The 21,735-nt window shown below is 53.5% G+C and overlaps 1 protein-coding gene across 1 annotated transcript; it reads left to right on the top strand.

The window, feature by feature from the left end:
- The first annotated feature begins 5,694 nt into the window (after window positions 1-5,694).
- On the top strand, window positions 5,695-17,395 carry PLPP2 (phospholipid phosphatase 2). Its single transcript, XM_034997216.1, has 6 exons — window positions 5,695-5,825; window positions 8,820-8,971; window positions 9,196-9,473; window positions 12,994-13,051; window positions 13,291-13,467; window positions 13,613-17,395. The coding sequence occupies exons 1-6, from the start codon at window positions 5,774-5,776 to the stop codon at window positions 13,760-13,762; spliced, it is 867 nt and encodes a 288-aa protein (XP_034853107.1). The 5' UTR covers window positions 5,695-5,773; the 3' UTR covers window positions 13,763-17,395.
- The last annotated feature ends 4,340 nt before the right edge of the window (window positions 17,396-21,735 follow it).

The raw sequence follows: 21,735 nt of genomic DNA on the forward strand, positions 1-21,735 counted from the left end.
GGGGGTGGGTGATGTGAGAGGGACTTCAGAAGGATTTTAATTGGAATGTTTCCCCAGTACTTGAGGGAAGTTGTTCTCCTGTCTTCTGGTTGGCTCTGCTTACAACAAGAAATCTGCTTGTCTTAGTGTGTTCTTAACTGTTTTTAAGATTTTTATCTTTCATGCTATTTTTTTTCTTTTTGCCTCCCTATTCAATAATGCATCCCCTCATATCTTTGCTTCTCCTTTCGTATTGTTAGAAATATCTTTTGAATGTCACTTTATTCGTTTCCTCATCCTGTATAGTTGGCAGTAAATCACATTCTGGGTAAAGGAGTGAGTAAGGGGTTTGTTCCCTCACAAGTGAAGAGACATAGAAACACGTCCATAAATGCTGCATTCCGACACGGTGCTTCGTCCTGGAGAAACAGATCCTAAAACATTTGGCTTTTCTGGAGACTTCACACGCCCATGTGTGATTGTGTGGAGACCCGAAATAGGGCTTCCTGGCTGGTTTGGAGCAGTTTGATCAGGGGGTGCCTTGCTGTGTCCGCTTCGTGCATTCCGCGTTCCTCCTTGTCTTTCTGTGGCTTGACGGCTCCTGTCTTTGAGCGCCGAGCGGTATTCCAGCACCCGGACGGACAGCAGGTTATAACCCACTCTCTGCCGAAGGACACCTTGGCCACGTTCGGGTTTGGGCAGTTGTGGATAAAGCTGCTGTAAACGTCTGTGTGCAGGGTTTCAGACCTGCGAAAGCCCAGAGCTGCATCGAACGGTGAGGGTCTGTGTAGTTTTGTGGGACAGCGTTTTGCATTCCCGCCAGCTGCTCTGCGTCCTCACCAGTACTCGGTGGCGTCCGCGTTCTGGATTTCGGCCATTCTGAGACCAAGCGTCGCCGGAGCTCATCCTTGTCCGTGGCTTTTGAAGGTGGCTGTTTGTGCCTGGGCTCACTTCTCCCTTTGGCCCCGGGTTTGCCGGTGAGGTGGTCTGTCCCTGTAGGTGCTGCCGCGTGGATGGCGGCTCCGCGGCCGGCTGCTCCCCGCTCTGTGGGCTGGAGAAGGCCCTGTCCCTCCACTTCTGAAGCACTTCTTAGTTTTATTTTATTTTTGCCAGATACAGGGTTCCTGGTTGACTTTCTTTCACCATTTTGGATATGTTTCATCAACTCCTGGTATCTGTTGTTTCTGATGAGAAATCCCTGTTTCTGCAGGTCTGTCTCCGATGGGGTTGCTTGTTGTGGGTTTGGCGCCAGCAGGTTGATGGGGACGCACTTAGGTGTAGCTTGTCTGCGGAGCTGTTAGGGCTTACGGGTGGTGCCTCTCCTAGGTTTGGGGCATCTTGGCCATTGTTTCTCCCGACATCTCTGCTGCCCCCCTAGTGTCTGGCTGCACAAGGTGACCCCAGCCTCTCAGACGCCGGCCAGTCCCCCACGTTCTTTAACTCACACCTTGTACGTTTTGGTTCTAGTATGTGTATTTGGCTTTTTCTGTTTCTCTACTGAAATTCTTCATTTTCTACCTTTTCCTGTAGAAACTTAACCTGAATCTTCGTTGTTTTCACCTGTGGGTCACTTCTGGATATTACTTCTCTTAACCGTTTTCCTCTGGATTGTGGGTCCCCATTTCTCCAGTTTTGCTGGTTATTTTATTTTATTTTTTTTAAAGATTTTATTTATTTATTTTAGAGAGAGAGAGAGAGAGAGTAGGGAGAACAGCCGAGGCAGAGGGAGAAGCAGGCTCCCCGCCAAGCAGGAAACCCGATGCAGGGCTCCATCCCAGGACCCTGGGATCGGGATCTGAGCCGAAGGCAGACGTTTAACACACTGAGCCACCCAGGAGCCCTTTGCTGGTTATTTTAAATGAGTCATTTTCCTTGTGTTGATGCGGACACACGAAGGCCCCGGCCAGGCTGTCCCGCGACCCTGGCTGCTGTGGCAGTTGGCATCTGTCTTCCTCAGTCCTGACGGCAGCCGTGGGACCGGAAGCCGCCGCTACTGGACTTGCCCCTGCGGTCCATGCAGGAAGCATGTGTCCCTTCCCCAGTGGCTCCAGCAGAAGCCCCTGAATATCAAGGCTAGTGCCCGGGACTGAACGAGTGACCGGCCAGGCCTGGGTCAGCTGCCCACCTGAAGAGGGCACCAGCCAGGGTGGAGGGGGGACAGGAGCAGAGAGCGTGTGGGCGGCGGGAGCGGCAGCTGGGTCTGGAGGAGCGCCGAGGCCGCAGGGCAGTGTTGGGCCAGGCGACGGGAGGTGTATTTGGGAGATAGCAGGAGCAGAGTTGTGCTTTAGGGAGACTGGCTGGGAGTGGACACCAGGGGCCGTGTTGGTCGGCCTGCACCACAGGTGGAGCCCTGGCTGTGAAGGAATAAGCAGCTCATGCGCTCTGGCCATGACTCAGAGAATGCTGACCCCGGGCTGAGGGTCCCTTGGTCACTAGCCCACGTTCATTCAGTTGGGACTGATTGGGTATCTGCTGGGTGCTGGCCTCTGCCCCGGCAGCTCAGGACTGGGGAGGAGGGGATGATAGGCAGACACACGGAAATGATGCCAGAGCTTCCAGGAGGTGGTGGACACGGCGGGGGGTGGGGGGTAGGGGAGCGGAGAGGACTGTGCCATCAGGGGGCAACTTAACCCGGGATTCGGAATTCACTGATGTTGGCTTCTGAACTGAAGGTGACCCCAAGTACCTGCCCCATCGTTTCCCGTTCGATTAACCCTCCCGGGTGCTTCCTAAGGAGTTAGGCTCTCGGTCAAGCAGGTCAGTACAGTCTCAGGGCTTAGGTACCCTCCAGTGCCCGTTATGCAGATGGACAGACTGGCCTGTCACAGCACCCCCAGGGGTACAGGCTCGACTCCAGGACCCTTAGCGGAGGCAAAGCCCCAAGTCTGGAAGAACTCCACTGTGGCCTTTCTGAGCCCCAAGAGTATACTTTCAGGTAATCTCTACACCCAACACGGGGCTCGAACTTAGCCCCCAGAGAAGTCCATGAAGGCCAGGAGTGGTGCACTCAGGTGGCACCCACTGTGTGCCAGGCACCTTTCTGCCCACCTCCCAGGCATCTCTCCCTAATCTTCACTACACTTGGAGACACCTGGAGCCCATCAGGTTGACGAGAACTGACCATTTCTGAGCCCTGAGCTCCACTCCCTCGTGGGTCACCAGGCACCGAGGACTTGGTTCTGTCTCTGGGGGACATAGACAAGTCCCTGGGACCCAGCTGGGGGCTCAGTCTGCCACCTGCAGGTAGGGGAGGAGCTGTCCAGGTCTGGCTCCCAGTCCAGGCTCTGTCCCTCAAGCAGGCCTCACTGGCCTGGGGTTCTCTCTGTACAGACTCCTTGCAATGTGGAGGACCCCAGCTAGCAGATGCAGGAGCCCTGACCGCGATCCTAGCCTTAATGCTAATCCTTGCTGCCCTCATTAGATTTTAATCCTGACCTTGCCCAGGTGTTTTAAGGACTGTGAGACTGAGGTCAGCGGGGAGGGCAGTGCTTGCAGCCCCACGTGGGCCCTCCAGCCATGCTGTTTTCCAGGCTCATCTTCCTACCCATGGTTTCTGTGCCCACAGGAGCCTCCCCTAGAGACCTCCTGGGTCCCACCTGCAGCCCCGCCTCAGGCCATCCCCAGTACCACGCCTCCTCTGGCAGGCTTCTCCCAGCGATCTCCCCACCCAGCACACAATAGGTGCTCAGTAAAGAACCCCACCTTTCCTCGACTCCAGTAGAGCGCTTCACTTTCTCTACCTTAACTGAGAATGGGTAGTCACCCCGAGGTTAAAGTGAGAGAAGGTCAGTAATGAGGAGGCCAGGGAACACTTACGGAACGTTATGCCGGGCTGTTGCTTCACATATAACTGATGCTACATGCTGTGGATGCTGTTCACATGTAACTCATCAGGTAATTCTCACAAAAACCGTGATCCACTACGCGCTGCCTGAATGAGTGAACGAGTGAGTAAGGGAGCCGGAGCCCGGGACTCGCGTCTCCCTGAGGTCCGCCCCGCTCTGTGAGTGGCAGCCGGAAAGCCAGTGAGCAGAGCCTGAGCCCACCTGGGCGGGGCCGCGCCTGCTGGAGTCGGAGACGCGCTGGATCCAGCTGAGCCTGAAAGCAGCCCCTGCGACAGCCCCACCCCCGCCCAGACACCGGAAAAACCCTCCCGCCTGGAGGAAGAAGTCTAGGGACGGAGGAGGAAGCTGCATTTTTTTAGGATGTGCGCCCCCCCGCCCCCAACTCCTTGCCGTGTGCGGTTGGAAAGGGGAGGGTGCTGGGAATGTGCGTCCCACACCGTCTCTCCGCCACACCACAGACGGAAAATCCGAGTCCAGGAGTTCCCATGCTGGACTTTGTCATGTCCTGGGGCGGGGTGGGGTGGGGTGGCGTGGGCTGAGTTATTTTGAGTGTGCGTATGGGGGAGTGCCTCTGCCGGCTGCCCAGAGCGGGGTAAGTTGTCTGGGGTGCAGAGGAGCTGGCCCTCAGACATCCCGCCCCCCAACCGTAATGGCCAAGGAGCCCGAGATCCGCTGTGCACTGTCCCCCGACTTCCAACACCTTGGCTCCCTCCTGGAACCCCCTGCACCCCGCAAGTGCCGGTGTCCGGTCATCCTCCCAAGAAGCAGGGTCAAGGGGGCTCTGCGTGGAAGCCCCAGTTGCCTGACCTTGGGTCAGGGGCTGCCTGTCTCTGGATCTGACTCCCTTCATCTCTAAAAAGGGCCCAGAAACATCCTCTGTTTTAGGATTGTTGGAGGAGCTGGCGTGGTGAATGTGTTTTCGAGGTCAAGGGAGCAGACCCTGGGGCCAGGCCCCCTGGGTTCAAGTCCCAGCTCTGCTTCTTCCCATTGCCTGACCTAGAAAGAGGGATAGAACCTCACGTGTCATGTTTCCTGCCAGGTCAAGGCAGGGCTCTCTCCAAGGCTTCTCAGACGGTTTCAGCCCAAAGGATCTAGTAATGGCCCCTTGGGCCTCCGTTTCCCTGACTTGGATGCTCCTGACTGTTGGGCGCCTCCCAGCTCAGGGCTCCCTAGGACCTAGTTGGGCTGTTTTCAGCTCCTGCCCCCTCTGTTTGCTCTTCTGGTTAAGGTTGGGACAGTGAGTGTGCTGCATGGGAGCGGGGACCGGTGCCAACAGCCTCCAGGGTGGGTGTTGAGGAACTTGACCTTCCGAAATGCCACGCATCACAGGAATGCCAGGATTTTAAGCGTTAGGCGTGAAGAAAAACCCCTGCAATGATGCCAGGACACTCCATCAGTTTTGGGGCACTTCCTGACTCAGAGGTACTCAGATGTACCCAGCATCCGAGTACGAGGAAACCCGGGGACACGTCCTGCCGGGTCTGCCCTCTCGCGCGCTCCTCCGTGTGTGCGTGGGTGCCTTCCTTCCTTCTGGCCACCCGCCCCTTCCCCGACCCAGCCGGCCCAACCTGCGGGTGACGCCCTGGGGGGCTCTGGACCACTGTCCCTCAGCTTCAGCCTCCCGCCTGCGGTGGGGGAGTGCCGGGCGCAGACGACCTCTCCCGCCTCCAGACCCGGGTGGGGTCTCCCGCTGTCCCACGCAGGCACTCTCCACCCCGCCCCTCCGGGCTCGCCGCGGCGGGGCGGGGCGGGGCGGGGGCAGAGTCCGCCCCCTCCCCTCGGGCTGCTCCGCCCTCGCCCCGCCGCTCCCCTGCCTTCCCCTCCACGCCCCGCCCCGCCCCGGCAGGGCCTGGCTCGGCGGCCATGTGACCCCGCGGCCTGGCCGGGCGCGACGGGACGCGCTGGGACCGGCGTCGGGGGTCGCGGGCGCCGTCGGGGGCGGGGGCGGCATGGAGCGGAGGTGGGTCTTCGTACTGCTCGACGTGCTGTGCGTGCTGATCGGTAAGAGCCGCGCGACCCGTGTGTTGGGGGAGGACCCCGCCCCCCGGCGGTACACGCCCCGGGCCCCCGAAGGTTGGTTTGTGGGGGCGGATCCGGGAGGCCCCTGGGGGCGCGGGACCTCGCGGACTGCCTCCGCGCCCCGGTGCCAGCGGGCGCCCTTCCCGGCCTCGGTTTCTCCCGGCCGTCCCGGGTCCCCCCGCCCGCTGCAGCAGGAAGTCGCAGCCGGGGGGGCTGCACGCGCCTCCCTCCCCGCCGCGCCCGGCCGGGGCGGTGATTCAGGAGGGCGGCGGTCCGGGTTTGGGGCGCGGCCGCGGGTCATCCGGGCGGACCTCCACCCCCTGTCCCGGGATCGACGTCCCCAGCGGGCACACGGCTGGTCGGTGGGAGTCGGACCCCCTGCTCGGGCGGGGGAGAGATGGAGAGAAAGGCTGGGCCCCGGGCTACCCGTGAACCCGGCGCCTCCGGCGGCGCGGACCAAACCTGTCGGGCGGGTTTGCGGGCCAGGCTGGGGGAGGGGGCGGCCCGAGGCCCCCTCCCCGCCCTTCCCCCAGGGTCCCGGGAACAAAGGCCGAGTGTTTGCTCTGGGGCTGTGCGGACAATGGCCCCAGAATTCTACCCTCGGCGCGGGGAGGGGCCCCTCGGGCCTAAATCGCCCCCCCCCCAGGACCGCTCCCTCCCCGCCCCCATTTGGGGTTCCTGCTCCTCCGGCGGGGTCGGAGGGGAAATCCCTGTCGGATTGGAAAGGCCAGGCTCTCCTCCTGAGCCCCGGACCCCAACCCTGACCTCTTTGGAGTGGGCCGGTTGGCAGCAGGAAGAAGTCCCCAGGGGGCGTCTGCCAGCCCTAGCCATCATGTATTGAATACCTGTTATTTATATTTAAACATGTGTGTGGCACCTACTTCTAGACAAGAAGTGACATGCACATAATGAAGCCCTTTCCACCAAACAGTCCGGCGGGCAGGTTCTGTTTGCCCAGAGAGGTTCAGGCACCTGCTGGAGGTTACACAGCGGCTACCGGTGGTGCTGAGATTAGGTTGTGTTGGTTGCTTCTTTGTGCCAGGAGCTAGAGGCCCAGGCAGACCCGCTCCCATTCTTGAAGCTTCAGCCCATAAAAAGTTGAGTTTCATAGGGTGACAAGGGGGCCCTGATGAAAATACGGGCTGTGTGTGTGTGTGTGTGTGTGTGTGTTTCCGGGGGTGGGGGGTGATGTAAAGGCAGGGATGTTCTGCAGGTGTCTGCCATGAGGGCATGAGCCAGTGTCCTAGGCAGAGAGAGGCCCCAAATCCAGTGCTTGGAGCTCTACTTCCCAAACCCACAGGTCTGGTTCCAGTCGAGGGTGACTGAGTCTGCAGTGGAAGGGGCTGGGGCTGGGGGACAGGAATTGGGAGACAGACCTCGCTGCCCAGGCACCTTATGCCAGCCTCTTTGCCCTGCTGCAGGGGCAGGGATGAGGCTTGACTTGATGTCTCAGCATATTCTGGCACTGGCCTCCCCCCACCCCCAACTTTGGGGGGGCTCCTCCCTGGCTTCTCTGCCTCCACCCTCGCCCTCAGTGATGTACGAAAACATGCTCTGTTCCTTTGTTCCCAACTGTCTGATGTCTCCCCGCTCACTTCCAGCAAGGTTCCCATTCTTTTTTTTTTTTTTTTAAGATTTTTTAGAGAGAGAGAGAGACCGCGGGAGTGGGAACACAAGCAGGGGGAGTGGGAGAGGGAGAAGCAGGCTCCCCGCTGAGCCGAGAGCCTGATGCCCAGGACCCTGGGATCATGACCTGAGACGAACGCAGACGCTTAACGACTGAGCCACCCAGGCGCCCCAAGATTTCCATTCATATAATACCCTCCACCCCCAGCCCCCAGCTCTCCAGCTCTCCAGGCATGGGCCCACCTATGGACCTTTGCACTGGCTGTTACCTCTCCCTGGTGCTCTTCTCCAGATCTGCCCTGACCTTCCTCAGCTCCCTCAAGCCACCTTTTCTGTGTGGCCTACCTGACAAGCCCATAGTCTCCCTGATTCCAGTCGCTGTCCCTAAGCCTCACAGTTCCATGGGCAGACCTCTCTGTTTCCTAACTCAGCACTAAGTTTGGTCTCTTGGGAGGAGGAGGAGTTGGCCTTGTCCCTGACTCCTGTGGTATTCAGGCCACAGAAGAGTCACTCCCTTTTATACTTGTCACCTGCCGTGCTGGGGGCAAAGGGCGCCCTGCCTGTGTTGGTCACCCTCAGCTCAGCAGGGCCCTGGGACCCCAGAGCCACAGCTGCCGAAACTTCTGGCTCCTGAATGTGTCTTTGGACCGAGCTGTGGAGGCCCTTGGTCTGCCCAGGGGTCTGCCCAGGGTCTGTCGACATCTCAGCTCTGCCCCTTACTGTGGTGTGTCCCCGGTCTCTCTGGCTGGCCATAGAGTGAAGGGCAGGGAGTTTTCTCTTTTAAAAGATGCTTATTAAACATGTGCGCAGGCTGAGCCCTGGGAAGGCTCCAGGGACAGCCTTGAGCATGGCAGATCCCCCTCAGGTGCTCGGTGAACTCAGGTATCACATGGTGCATAAATACAAACAGTGCCAAGAGACATGGAGAACAGACATTTCATCTATGAAAGGGGTGCCAAGGTGGGCAGTCAGGAAGGCGGCTGGATGAGCTCAGTTTGGAGGGAAGTCAGAGATGTTTTGGGCGGTGAGGACGGTTGCCAGGTTCCTGGTTGGGTGCCTGTGGAGTTTGCTCAGGGAGGAGACAGGAGGCTGGAGGGAAGTGAGGAAGGGGAGGGGGTGGGAGATGTGGGGTGGGGGCTGTACAGTGGGCCTGGGGAGGATTTTGGTGTTTATCTGTGGATGATGGGGAATCACGAGGGGGTTTTAATGGGGCAGCAGCCTCCCATTTGCCAGGTTGGTGTGGAGGGGAGAAACCAGGGGACCAAGGCAGGTGGCCCTGGGGCTTTGCTGGTGGGAGCGTGCAGCTGGGGGAGAACCATCTGGCCACTGGCTTCTCTCCGCTGTCCCCAGCCTCTCTGCCTTTTGCCATCCTGACGCTTGCGAACGCCCCATATAAGCGAGGGTTCTACTGTGGAGATGACTCCATCCGATACCCCTACCGTCCAGACACCATCACACATGGGCTCATGGCTGGGGTCACCATCACGGCCACCATCATCCTTGTAAGGCAGAAGAGGCTTGGAGGGTGGGGGCTGGGGTGTGGGTTGGTCTTTGGGGAAGAGGACCCCCTTTGGAGTTCCCAGAACCCCAGCCGACTCAGGGAGGCTGGGAGCGCTTGCCCCCTTTCTGTGGGGAGGGCCGAGGCCCAGGGAGCCAGGGCTGGTGGAGACGCTCACAGCCGGCGTCCCAGCCCTGCTGCAAGGCCCCTCAGCTGCTCCCTGTGCAGGTCTCAGCCGGGGAGGCCTACCTGGTGTACACAGACCGCCTCTATTCCCGCTCCGACTTCAACAACTATGTGGCCGCCGTCTACAAGGTGCTGGGCACCTTCCTGTTTGGGGCTGCCGTGAGTCAGTCGCTGACAGACCTGGCCAAGTACATGATCGGCCGCCTGCGACCCAACTTCCTGGCGGTTTGTGACCCTGATTGGAGTCTCGTCAACTGCTCCATCTACGTGCAGGTGGAGAGGGTGTGCAGGGGAAACCCCACCAACGTCACCGAGTCCAGGTGGGTGCCAGGATAGCAGCCTTCACTCTGGGCCATGCTGGGGGCCCCCAGCCGCAGATATTCCCAGCCCTGGGGGAGGAGTGGGCCCTGCAGGAGGACCCTCAGGAGCTGAATGTGGAAGAATGAGAAGGTTAAGGAGGCAACTCCCTGAGCAGAGGATTGTGGGTGTGAGGCCAGGTGGGGCCCGTGGGCCTTGGTGGTGTGGGGGCAGGAGGGGGCGGGATGTCGGACCCCACTGGCCTGCTTCTCTGCTTTGTACTCTCACAGTCTCTGATCAACTTTTCCATTAATTGCCATTATTGTTTTCCTTTTTATTATTTTATTTTATTTTTTTAATAAGTGTTGTGATACCTCAGGTTTTTTTTAAAGATTTTTTTTATTCATTTGAGAGAGAGAGAGAGAGCACGAGTGGTGGGGATGGGGGCAGAGGGTGAAGCAGACTCCCCACTGAGCAGGGAGCCTGACGCAGGGCTCGATCCCAGGACCCTGGGATCGTGACCTGAGCAGAAATCAGGAGTCAGATGCTTAACCAGCTGAGCCACCCAGGCATCCCCTTATTTTCCTTTTTAAAAGATTGAAATAAAATTCACATAGCTAGGGGTGCCTGGGTGAGTCCGTTGGTGAAGCGTCTGCCTTCGGTTCAGGTCCTGATCTCAGAGTCCTGGGATCGAGTCCTGCCTCGGATCGGGCTCCCTCCTCAGTGGGGAGCCTGCTCCTCTCTCTCCCTCTGCTGCTCGCCCCCTGCTTGTGCTCGCTCGCTCTCTTGCTCACTCTCAAATCAATCAATAAAATCTTTAAAAAAATGCACATAGCTAAAATTCACTAATTTAACTATCTTAATGGGTACAATTCATTGATTTTTTAGCAATTCAGTGTTGTGCACCCATCCCCACTATCTTACTCCAGAATATTTTCATCACCCCAGAAAGAAGCTCCATGTCCATTAGTTGTCAGCACCCTGTCTGTCCGCCCATCCCCATCCCAGTCCCCAGGCCCTGGCACCCACAAGCCCCCTCCTGCTGTGGCCGTGCCTTTCCTGACGATTCACACATGTGGAGTCCCACACCATGTGGCCTCTCATGTCTGGCTTCCTTAATGTTTCAGAGCTTACCCGTGTCGGAGCGTCTATGTGTGTTTGCTGCACCTGTTTTGGGGCTCTTGTTCAGTGGGTGTATTTTTGTGATTGTTTTGTCTTCCTGATGGATGTGCGGGTTCTCACTGTGAGCCCTTTGTCTCTCCTAGTGGTTTCGTTTTCAGGGTCTGTTTTGTCTCCCAGCATTGTAGCCATGCTGGCTTTCTTGTGGTTGCTGTTTGCTTGGAATATTTTTCCCATTTTTGTACTTTTCAACCTATTTGTGTGTTTGAACCTAAAGTGAGTCTCTAGTACACAGGCTAAAGTTAGGTTATTTTGTAAATCTATTTTGTAATCTCTGCCTTTTAATTGGAGAGGTTAATACATTTACATTCATTGTAACTACTGATCAGGAAGGGCTTCTGCTGTCTTGTTATTTGCTTTCTACATAGTCTTTGTTTTTATGCTGACTTTTACATTTCTTCATTACTGCCTTCTTTTATGTTAAATAGTTGACTATGCAAGGAGTTTGTGGCCATATGGTGCTACCCCCTTATGAGATTATTTTCACAAATTATATTTTTATACATCGTGTGTTCATCAACTTAGATTTATAATTACTATTTTATGCAGTTTTTAAAACATTGAGGTATAATCAGCATATACCACCATATTAATTTTAGGTACACAACATAACAATGTTTGTATTTATCTTGAAATGGTCACCACAGTAAATCTAGCTAACAACCGTCCCTGTATATGCAGTTAAAAAAAATTATTAGAAAACCAGGAATCATAAGCCACAAGTATATTAATACTGATGTTTGTATTGTGTAATTACCTTTACTGGTGCTTCTCAGGTCTTTGTGTGAGTTTGACTTACTGTCTAGTACCCTTCGTTTCTCCTGAAACGTTTCTCCTTGGTATTTCTTATAGGGCAGGTATTGGAGCAATGAATTATCAGTTTTTGTTTATCTGGGAACGTCTTAATTTCTCCTTCATTTTTAGGGGATAACTTTGCTAGATACAGAATTCTTGGTTCCTTTGAATGTGTCATCCCGCTGCCTCTGGCTTCCAGGGCTTCTGACGAGAAACCAGCTGCAAATTGAATCGTACTGAGGGCCCTTGTTCAGGAGGAGTTTCTTCTCTTGCTACTTGCATGATTCTCACTGACTGTCCTTTGGCAGGTTGATTACACCGTGTCTCTCTGAGTTTCTCCTTTGGGAGTTCATCAAGCTTCTTGGGTGTGTCGATTAATGTTTTTGATCCAATTAGGGAAGCGTTCAGCCATTATTTCTTCAAAGACTCTGCCCCTGTGTACCTCTCCCCTCTTTGGGTTCCCATTGTGTGGGTGGAGTCTCTGGTGCCCACTTCTGTTTCTCCCTTTTTTTTAACTCTCCGTTTGTCCAACTGAATTGTCTCCGTCGACTTGTGTCCATGGTTACTCTTCTGCCCATTCAGATCTGCTAGTGATCTTTTCATTTTGGATACTGCTGTTTTCAGCTCCAGAATTTTTTTTTTTTTAAAAAGATTTTTTATTTATTTGACAGAGAGAGATACAGCGAGAGAGGGAACACAAGCAGCGGGAGTGGGAGAGGGAGAAGCAGGCTTCCCGCGGAGCAGGGAACCCGATGCGGGGCTCGATCCCAGGACCCTGGGATCATGACCTGAGCCGAAGGCAGACGCTTAACGACTGAGCCACCCAGGCGCCCCTGGAATTTCTGTTTGGTTCCTTTAGATAACCTCTGTCTCTTGGTTAGTATTCTCTATTTAGTGAGATATTGTGTAGCTCTTTGAACAGATTTTAAATGGCGGCTGAAACGTCTTTGTCCAGTAAGTCTAGTGCCTGGGCTTCCTCAGGGACGGCTTCTATTAATAGATGTTTTTCCCCTGTGTGTTGGATACACTTTTTTTTTCCCTGCATGCTTTGTACTTATTTGGTTGAAAACTGGGCATTTTTTATATTGTAATGTAGCAGCTCTGGAAATCGGATTGTACTCCCCTCTCCAGGGATTGTTGTTGGTGTTTGTTACAGTTGTTGGTTGGTTGGTTAGCGACCTTTCTGAACGAATTTTGCAAATTCTCTATTCTTTGTCATGTGTGATCATGAAGTTCTTTCTGTTAGCTGGGTGATCAGCTAGTGGTGTTAACTGCTTGCCGGACACAGTTGTCTGCCCTGGTTCCAAGTCTGTGGCCTACAATGTCCTTGTTAAAGACCGTGAGCCCCAGTTGGAGACTTTCTGTTGCATGGTCAGAGAAGGGAAAAGGGCCCATGTTTCCCCATAAAACCCTCCCTGTGCTGGTACCCAGACTGCGGGAAACACAGTGAGATGGGGGCCCCGGGGGTTTCAAAAGCAGAAATGGGAGTGAGCTCCCCCATCCCTGAGCCTGGGCCCTGGGCTTTGTTCTCTGTGTGGCCCTCCTGATGTCTGTCCTCTCCTTTCTTAGGCTGTCTTTCTATTCCGGACACTCCTCCTTCGGGATGTACTGCATGATGTTCTTGGCGGTGAGTCTTTCTCTCAGGATTGGCTTGTGGGACTGGCCAAGTCACTGCCTTCCCTGGGCCTCAGTTTTTCCTTCTGTAGAAGGGGTGGGTGGAGGTGGTGATGGGTTGTTGGGCTGACAGGTGTGGAGGCCCCGGGCCTTCTGGCTCCGTGTTCCTGGCCCCAGAGCTCCCATCTGTGCCCTGGGTGTGGGGTGAGCCCAGCCGGCTCCTAGGCTGATGGCTGCCCTCTGGACCCCCAGCTCTACGTGCAGGCACGGCTCTGCTGGAAGTGGGCGAGGCTCCTGCGGCCCACGGTGCAGTTCTTCCTGCTGGCCTTCGCACTCTACGTTGGCTACACCCGCGTGTCTGACCACAAGCACCACTGGAGTGATGTCGTCGTTGGCCTCCTGCAGGGGGCGCTCGTGGCCATCCTCACCGTGAGCTCCCGGCCTTGACACCCCCTGCGCTGGGACCCTCTTGTCCTCCCCACTCCAGTGTTCCCCCTCAGAGCCCATTCCTCACCCCCACTCCCTTCCCGGGTCCCCTTCCCCTGCCCCCGGCAGCTCTTGCCTTCTCTCTTAGGTTCGCTACATCTCTGACTTCTTCAAGTCCCGGCCTCCACAGCGCTGCCTGGAGGAGGAGGAGCTGGGACGGAAGCCCAGCCTGGCACTGACGCTGACCCTGGGTGAGGCTGACCGCAACCACTATGGGTACCCGGTCTCCTCCTCCTGAGGCAGGGCCCCGGACTCTGGGTCCAGCGGGGTATGAGGCTGTGTTTGTGGTCCTGGCTGGGCCCTCCCCCGGGGTGGTGATGGGGGCTCTGCAGGGCTCCAGGTGCCCCGTGCTGGTGGTCGGCGGGTGTTCCACCAACCCCACCTCTTGTGCACTGGACCCACGGCCTGGGGTTGCACAGGGCGGCCCCAGTGTTGGGAAGGGGGACCCTGTGCTCTCAGCTCCCTCAGAACCCCCTTTTGTTGGATTAGAGAGCTCCAGATAGATGCTGTTTTTGTAAAGTGTAATGTATATGTGGACTTTTAGTAAAATAGAGTGTTTGCTCGACACGTGGTGTCAGCCTCTGTTCTTACGGCCGTTCTGAGCACGGTTCCTACAGCAGATGGGGGGACGCTTCCCTGCTGGGGGCTCAGCGGAGCTCAGGTGTCAGAAGTTGGTGGCGGTGTTGTAGTCTGGAGATGTAGGGAGAGTGGCCCACTCCCTCCCTGGCCTCACCCCGTGTGTGTCTTCATCTGGCTGTGGACTCGTATTGATCACACCCTTTAATAAGCTGGTAAACCTCAGGGTTCCCTGAGTTGTGTGAGCCCTAAGAGAGCAGGTCGTGGGAACGTGCAGTCTAGTCGGTGGGTCAGAGCACTGGTAACGGCCTGGGGCTGGTGGCAGCCTCGGAGGTGGGGGCGGTCTCGTAGGACAGAGTCCTTAACCTGATGCTCTCTGCGGGCAGACTGTCCACACTGAGTTCTCAGACACTATCCCCCACCCCCCGATGTCGAAATTGGGTCTGGAAACCGAAAGAATTGTTGTTTGTGACCTGGTTAAGTGAACAAGGTGAATGAAAGTAACCGCCGGGCCCTCACGGGCTTCCTCTGGTCCTGTCGGCAAGGGGGAAGGCTGGAGGAAGCAGGCACAGCTTGGCACAGTGCCCAGGGCAAGGGTCTGGCACAGCTGTATGAGGCTCCTGCCGTGGTCTGGGCCCCGAGGAGGGCGAGGGTTGGGGAAACTCCGAGTTTGAGCTAGGGTGCAGAATTTGTCTCCATGGCCCTCCCCTCACAGTAGGGAGGCCTCTGCGGAAAGCCCCCCCTCCCCTAGTACAGGCCCCCCAATGGAGACACTCGAGCAGAAATTCAGACGGAGCTCAGAGCCTAGTCAGAGGGGCTGGAGATCTTGCTGGCAGCCTCAGGTGGCCTGCAGGGCTGTGCCCAGGTCTGCCGCTGTGGAGCCTGAAAGGTCCCAGGTGGGGTGTGGGCCTAGGGCTGGACTCCTTATCCTCTTTCCGCTCGGGGATATTCTCCCTCCCTCCAACGGACCCTGCCCTCGGATCCTCCCATCTCGGCAGTGCCCACCTTTAACGGACGTGCCTGGGCCTCCTGGGGCTCCAGGTCTCTCCGCATCCGGCCTTCCTGGAGGACTTGTCCTGATTCTTCCCTGCTGGTCACGCACATGGGGCTCCAGAACCAGCTCCTCTTACTCTGTCCTCAAATGACCACTCCCTGCCATTCACAGAAGGGAAGTAAAATAGAGACTGCTAGAAATACATACGTTTTAAAAAAGGAGATGTGAGGATGCCCGGGTGGCTCAGTCAGTTAAGTGTCTGCCTTCGGCTCAAGTCGTGATCCCAGCGAGCCCGGAGTCGGGCTCCCTGCTCGGCAGGGAGTCTGCTCCTCCCTCTCCCTCTGCCTGCCGCTTCCCCAGCTTGTGCTCTCTCTCTCTCAAATAAATAAAATCTTAAAAAAACAAAAAAAAGATATGTTAAAAACCTTAGTATAGGGTTTGTAATTGGGGAAAACAGAGAAAGTGAAATTAAGGAAAATCCGGGGTCTGGGCCAGAGCAGCGGCTCAAGAAACAGAAGGCACTGTGAGTGGTGGGTCCCTCGAGCAGGGAAGACGTGAGCGAGATGCCAGGCCTCTGGAGCGGATTGTTGAGGGGCTGGCACCTTGAGACGATTGTAGAACGTACAGAGCTCCCCCTTTCAAGGACAGTGTAAATGGTGGGTTTGGTTTTTCTACTAAATATGTGTAAAACAGGTTACTTATTATTATTATTTTTTTATTCTTATGTTAATCCCCATACATTACATCATTAGTTTTAGATGCAGGTTACTTATTTTTAAGTGTTTTATTTGTCCCCAGAAGCTGTTTTATTCCATACCCCTCGCAGGGTGTTCTGGTCAGGCCTCGGTGTGATAACGTGGCCTGGGGGCAAAGACGCAGCCTCGCAGCCCCGTGCTGGACGCCGGATGGAGATGGTCTCCCTGGCCACCACGACCTTGCTCTCAGTGCTGTGGCAGGTGGGGAGGAGGGAGCCCAGATGCCGCAGAACGCCAGCATGCTGGACATCAGGAACTCGGCTTCACCACCGTGAAGCTGCTTGGGGCTGGGAGGCCTGGGCATTCTGGGATGCAGTAGAAGGCAGTGACTGAGCCCTGGCTGCACGTGAGGAGGACGTACCCAGGCTCGGGGACGGGGGGGTGTCTGTGTCAGTGAAGGGGGCGAGGTTCCCTGCCAGACCTCACAGGGAGCCGGGGATCCGGGAGCAGATGGGAATGACGGAGTTAGGTGCCCCTGTTAGCATGTGTGGCCTCACTCCCTTCCTTCGTGCGATGACCTGAAGGCCAAGACCACAGTGATGCTTTGGACCAAAACAGTGGAAACAGCCATGGTAGAAACCACTCTGAATGCGGTTTGACAGCCGATGAGGTGTAAGGAGCAGGAAAACAGAAGGTGAAGGAGGTGAGCGAGACGGAGCTGAGGGTTCGGTGGTTGGCCTTGACCAGGAGAGGGCTCGGTGCTCCATGGAGACCCTAGGACCACAGCCGTGAGGCCAGACAAACAGAGCTGTGCTGGCCAGACCCCTCTCCAGAGTCCTCAAAAGGCATAAAGGTCATAGCCTCTGGTCACAGTAAGCTTCCTGCTTACTGTTTGAGTCACGATTGTCTGGACACTTGGCACTCTTGTCTGCGTTGGTGAGAAAGCAGAGGTGAACTTTCTGGGTTCATTGGTTCTTACCGATTAGGAAAAGTTGGGACATTTGGTACCCCAGGCAGAGGTGCTGGGAAGCTCTCACGTACATAATTGCACACGGCTATCCTGCTTACAGTTTCACGGAGAAAACAGTAGGTCTTTGTTTTCCTCTTTATCCAAAGGGGATTTTTCTGTCGATTCTCCTTGGAAACTCCTAGATTCTTAGCCATGGAAATATCATTTCTCATGGCCTCTTCTCAATGCCCAACATTTCCCCTACTTTCTGATGTTTTTTGAAAAACCCTTCCTAACTGACCATTGGATGAAAAGCAGGAATTTCTTTTTGAGTTTTTTAGGTGCAAAATGCTAGTGTGGTTTTGTAGGAAATTCTGCTTCCTTTGGTATAGGTCCATATTGAAGTAATGAGGAGTGAGATTATGTGATGTCTATAACCTACAATCTTTCATGATGCAAAAATGTGAAGCAAATGTGGCAAAATTATAATACTTGTAAAGTCTCCGTGTTTGTGTTCATTATGTCACTCTATACTATATTTTGAGAATTTTTATAATCCAAAAAAGGAAAATTCTGCCCAAGGGAATATTCCTAAGTTAAACAGTATCCATGCATTTCTTATTTTCCAAATGATCCCTATTTAAGTTGCAACAACATAAAATCCTGATTGAAAAACAAGATTTTATTAATCTTTAATATAAATTAAATACAATTAAAAATTAATGTTGGTGGGCGCCTGGGTGGCTCAGTTGGTTGAGCGACTGCCTTCGGCTCAGGTCATGATCCTGGAGTCCCGGGATCGAGTCCCGCATCGGGCTCCCTGCTCGGCAGGGAGTCTGCTTCTCCCTCTGACCCTCCCCCCTCTCATGCTCTATCTCATTCTCTCAAATAAATAAATAAAAAATCTTTAAAAAAAAATTAATGTTGGTTACCACCTGATATAAGAAGGCAGTTTTCCGGGGTGCCTGGGTGGCTCAGTCGTTAAGCGTCTGCCTTCAGCTCAGGTCATGGTCCCAGGATCCTGGGATTGAGCCCCACATCGGGCTCCCTGCTCCGTGGGAAGCCTGCTTCTCCCTCTCCCACTCCCCCTGCTTGTGTTCCCTCTCTCGCTGTGTCTCTCTCTGTCAAATAAATAAAATCTTAAAAAAAAAAAAGGGCAGTTTTCCCCATTCATTAGCCACAGGCAGTGGTGGTGACAGCCTTGTCCCCTTGTCACTCTGAACATATATAAACAGAGGGAGAGGGAGGGAGACATCGTACTGTAGAATTAAAAAACCTCTGATTTTCCAACACATTTTCAGCAGCTGGACAGCTCCCAGAGCTCCTCTATCAGCTGGTGGAGTCCAGCCCTATCTGAGACAAACATGCCAGTATTTTGGCTAGCCTGATTTTTCAGTTGTGATTTGTGGGAAGCAGCAGCCCAGTTTATACATTTAGTAGCCCGATTTTGGGTGAGAATCTCCAGTTGGTAAAAGGCGGGAACGGCTGGCCGTAGGCACCTGCCCTGTAAAGGTGCACAGCTCCTCCGCGTCGTGTCTTCTCCCAGCTCCCAGAGGACCCGCTCACCTCGTCATTGTCAGAGACAAATAGCCACACCGCATCCAGCCACCGTGTGGCAGCAACAGCAGTGTTCCCGAGGCCAGAGCGGCATCCCTGGAGGCCACCTGGAAACCGACCCTTGGCACTCTGCAGAAGACTAGAGGGAACTTGGGTGACCTAAATGGGAAGGAACAAAAAAGCATGTTCCATTTTCTTTTTAGTGGAAACAATCCAGGAGGATATTTCTGTGATATCCACTTGAAAAATACACCTTCCTTTCATCTGCCATGAAAAATGCTGTGTGTATTAAACGCTGTATTCTCCGGAAGAAGTGAGGCCATCAGGGTTTTGTTCACGGCATGTTCCACGTTCAATGTCACAGCAAGGTCTACCTGGATGAGACTGCTAAGGAGCTATTTCTAGGAGCTGCTGAGGTTTACTGCAGCCTATGGGGTTTTCCTTCTCCCCATCATTCCTGCTGGGGTGAAGAGCACCCCACTCCCAGAGTCCTGTGCATTCTGGTTTTCCATGGTGACGGAGGTGTAAAGACACACTCTCCCAACTCTGGAGAGGACAGACTTTCAGCTCTGCCCTGCCTCACCCTCATCTCCACTTGTGGGAATTTGCAGTTTGTCAGTGTCCCCATCTGGAAAGAAATAGCTGGAGGGGTCCCTCCAGGGACACCTGGGACTTGGAGTTGGGGATGGTCTGGCTGGGTCCTGACAGTCACATCAGGGAGCTCTCCAGGGTTTTCAGTCCCTGCCATAGGCCACGTAGACCTGATTCCCTAGGGACACATCAGGCAGGAGATTGATGTTCCTATTGGTCTCCTTGGCAAACCCCACGGCTGGGACATGCACGTGGTTGCTGAATACCCACCTGCACTGCAGGAGGAGCGTTAGGGGGGCAGACCCATCTATGCATGTGGTGATTATCTCCTAGGCCACTTGCAGGGCACCATTTGGTGCTTTGTCCAAATATGGAAGGCACTAGTGACATGTGGCCCTTTAAGTTAATTTAAACTCATAAAATAAAGATCTGGTTTATCAGCCACAGGAGTCATATTTGAAGCGTAAAATAAATAGAGGGCAAGATGAAGGAAAGTTCTGTTGCAGGGATTCTACAGAGAAGTTTTTGTTTGGAGGATCAACAGTAAGGCTGTTTACTTAGGGTTAAGGTTAGTGCTGGGGTCAGGATAGGTCAAGGTCATTCTAAGGGAGTGAGAACTTTGATCCACATCCTTGGTGGTTGAATGTCTACATCAATTACTTGGAATTTTTCTGCATAAAAAAAAAGTAAAATGAAGGGGGAAATAGACAAGGGTGCAGTTGGGGGAGGCCAGGCTGGCCCCGCAGAGCACGCGGGGGTCTCTGCCCTCAGCCTCAGAGTGCACAGCCTTCTCCGGCAAAGCCCCTCAGGACGGATGACACGCGCCGGCACCGATGGGTCGACCACTTGAAGGAGACTAAAATCATACTGATAACCTTTCCTGACCACGGTGGAATAGAGCTAGAAATCAACATCGAAGGAAAACTGGAAATTTAGCAGAGGGCTGGAACTTAACACCTGTTGAAACAGCAGCTGGTCAAAGTGGAAATCGAAAGTGAGAGTAAGGGGTGCCTGGGGGGCTCAGTCATTAAGCCTCCGACTCTTGATTTTGGCTAGGGTCGTGGGATCGACTCACGCTGTGCAGAGTCTGCTTGAGATTCTTTCCCCCTCCCCCCACTTTGCCCCTCCCCCTGCTCTCTCACTCTCTCTCTCAAATAAACAAACCTTTTAAAAACATGAAATTAAAAAATATCCTGAGACCAACAAACATCACAACACAACATAGCAGAAGTTATGAGACATGGCAAAAGCAGTACTAAGAAGGATGTTTACAGATGTCTGAGTTTATATTTTTAATTTAAATTCAATTAGCCAACATATAGTACATTATTAGTTTTTGATTTGTGTTCGACGATTCATCAGTTGCGTATAACACCCAGAGCTCCTCACCACACATGCCCTCCTTAATACCCATCACCCAGTTACCCCCTCCCCTCTGATACCCTCAGTTTGTTTCCCAGAGTCAAGAGTCCCTCATGGTTTGTCTCCCTCACTGATTTCTTCCCATTCAGTTTTCCCTCCCTTCCCCCGTGGTCCTCCACGGTCCTCCTATTCCTTATCTTCCACATATGAGTGAAACCATACTATAATTGTCCTTCTCTGCTTGACTCAATCCACTTAGCATAATCCCTTCCAGTTCCATCCATGTCAATGCAAATGGTAGGTATTCATCCTTTCTGATGGCTGAGTAATATTCCATTGTACATATGAACCACATCTTCTTTATCCATTCATCTGTTGAAGGACATCTAGGCTCCTTCCACAGTTTGGCTATTGTGGACATTGCAGCTATGAACACTGGGGTGCAGATGCCCCTTCTTTTCACTATGTCTGTATCTTCGGGGTAAATACCCAGCAGTGCAATTGCTGGGTCATAGGGTAGCTCTATTTTTAACATCCTGAGGAACCTCCATACTGTTTTCCACAGTGGCTGCACCAGCTTGCATTTTAATTGGATTATTCATTTTTTGAGTGTTGAGTTTGATAAATTCTTTATATATTTTGGATACTAACCCTTTGTCAGATATGTCATTTGCAAATATCTTCTCCCATTCTGTAGGTTGCCTTTCAGTTTCGTTGATTGTCTCCTTCACTGTGCAGCTTCTTGTTTTGATGAAGTTCCAATAGTTTATTTTTGCTTTTGTTTCCATTGCCTCAGGAGACATATGTAAAAAGAAGTTGCTATGGCCGATGTCAAAGAGGTTACTGCCTGTGTTCTCCTCTAGGATTTTTATGGTTTCATAAAAATTTAGGTCTTTAATTAGGTCACACTTAGGTCTTTAATCCATTTTGAATTTATTTTTGTGTATGGTATAAGAAAGTGGTCTAGCCTCAAAAATTTAAAAATAGAACTACCTTACAATCCATAGCCCAAGTGTCCATTGAATGATGAATGGATAAAGAAGATGTGGTATATATACATAATGGAATATTACTCAGCCATAAAAAAGCAAAATCTTGCCACTTGCAAAGACATGGATAGAGCTAAGAGGGTATTACGCTAAGTGAAATCATTTAGTCAGAGAAATACAAAAACCATACAATTTCACTCATATGTGGAATTTAAGAAACAAATGAGCAAAGGGAAAAAAGAGGCAAACCAAGAAACAGACTCTTTTTTTAATTTTTAATTTTTTAAAAATATTTATTTATTTGAGAAAGAGATAGCGACAGAGATAGAGAGAGCATGAGCAGGAAGGAGAGGTAGAAGCAGGCTCCCTGCTGAGCAGGGAGCCCGATTTGGGACTCCATCCCAGGAGGCAGACGCTTAACCGACTGAGCCACCCAGGCGCCAGAAACAGACTTTTTTTTTTCTTTTTATTCTTATGTTAATCCCCATACATTACATC

The sequence above is a fragment of the Mirounga leonina genome, unplaced genomic scaffold (assembly GCF_011800145.1).
Source record: "Mirounga leonina isolate KUSES-001 unplaced genomic scaffold, KU_Mleo_1.0 Mir_94, whole genome shotgun sequence".
In the NCBI taxonomy this organism is placed as follows: domain Eukaryota; kingdom Metazoa; phylum Chordata; class Mammalia; order Carnivora; family Phocidae; genus Mirounga; species Mirounga leonina.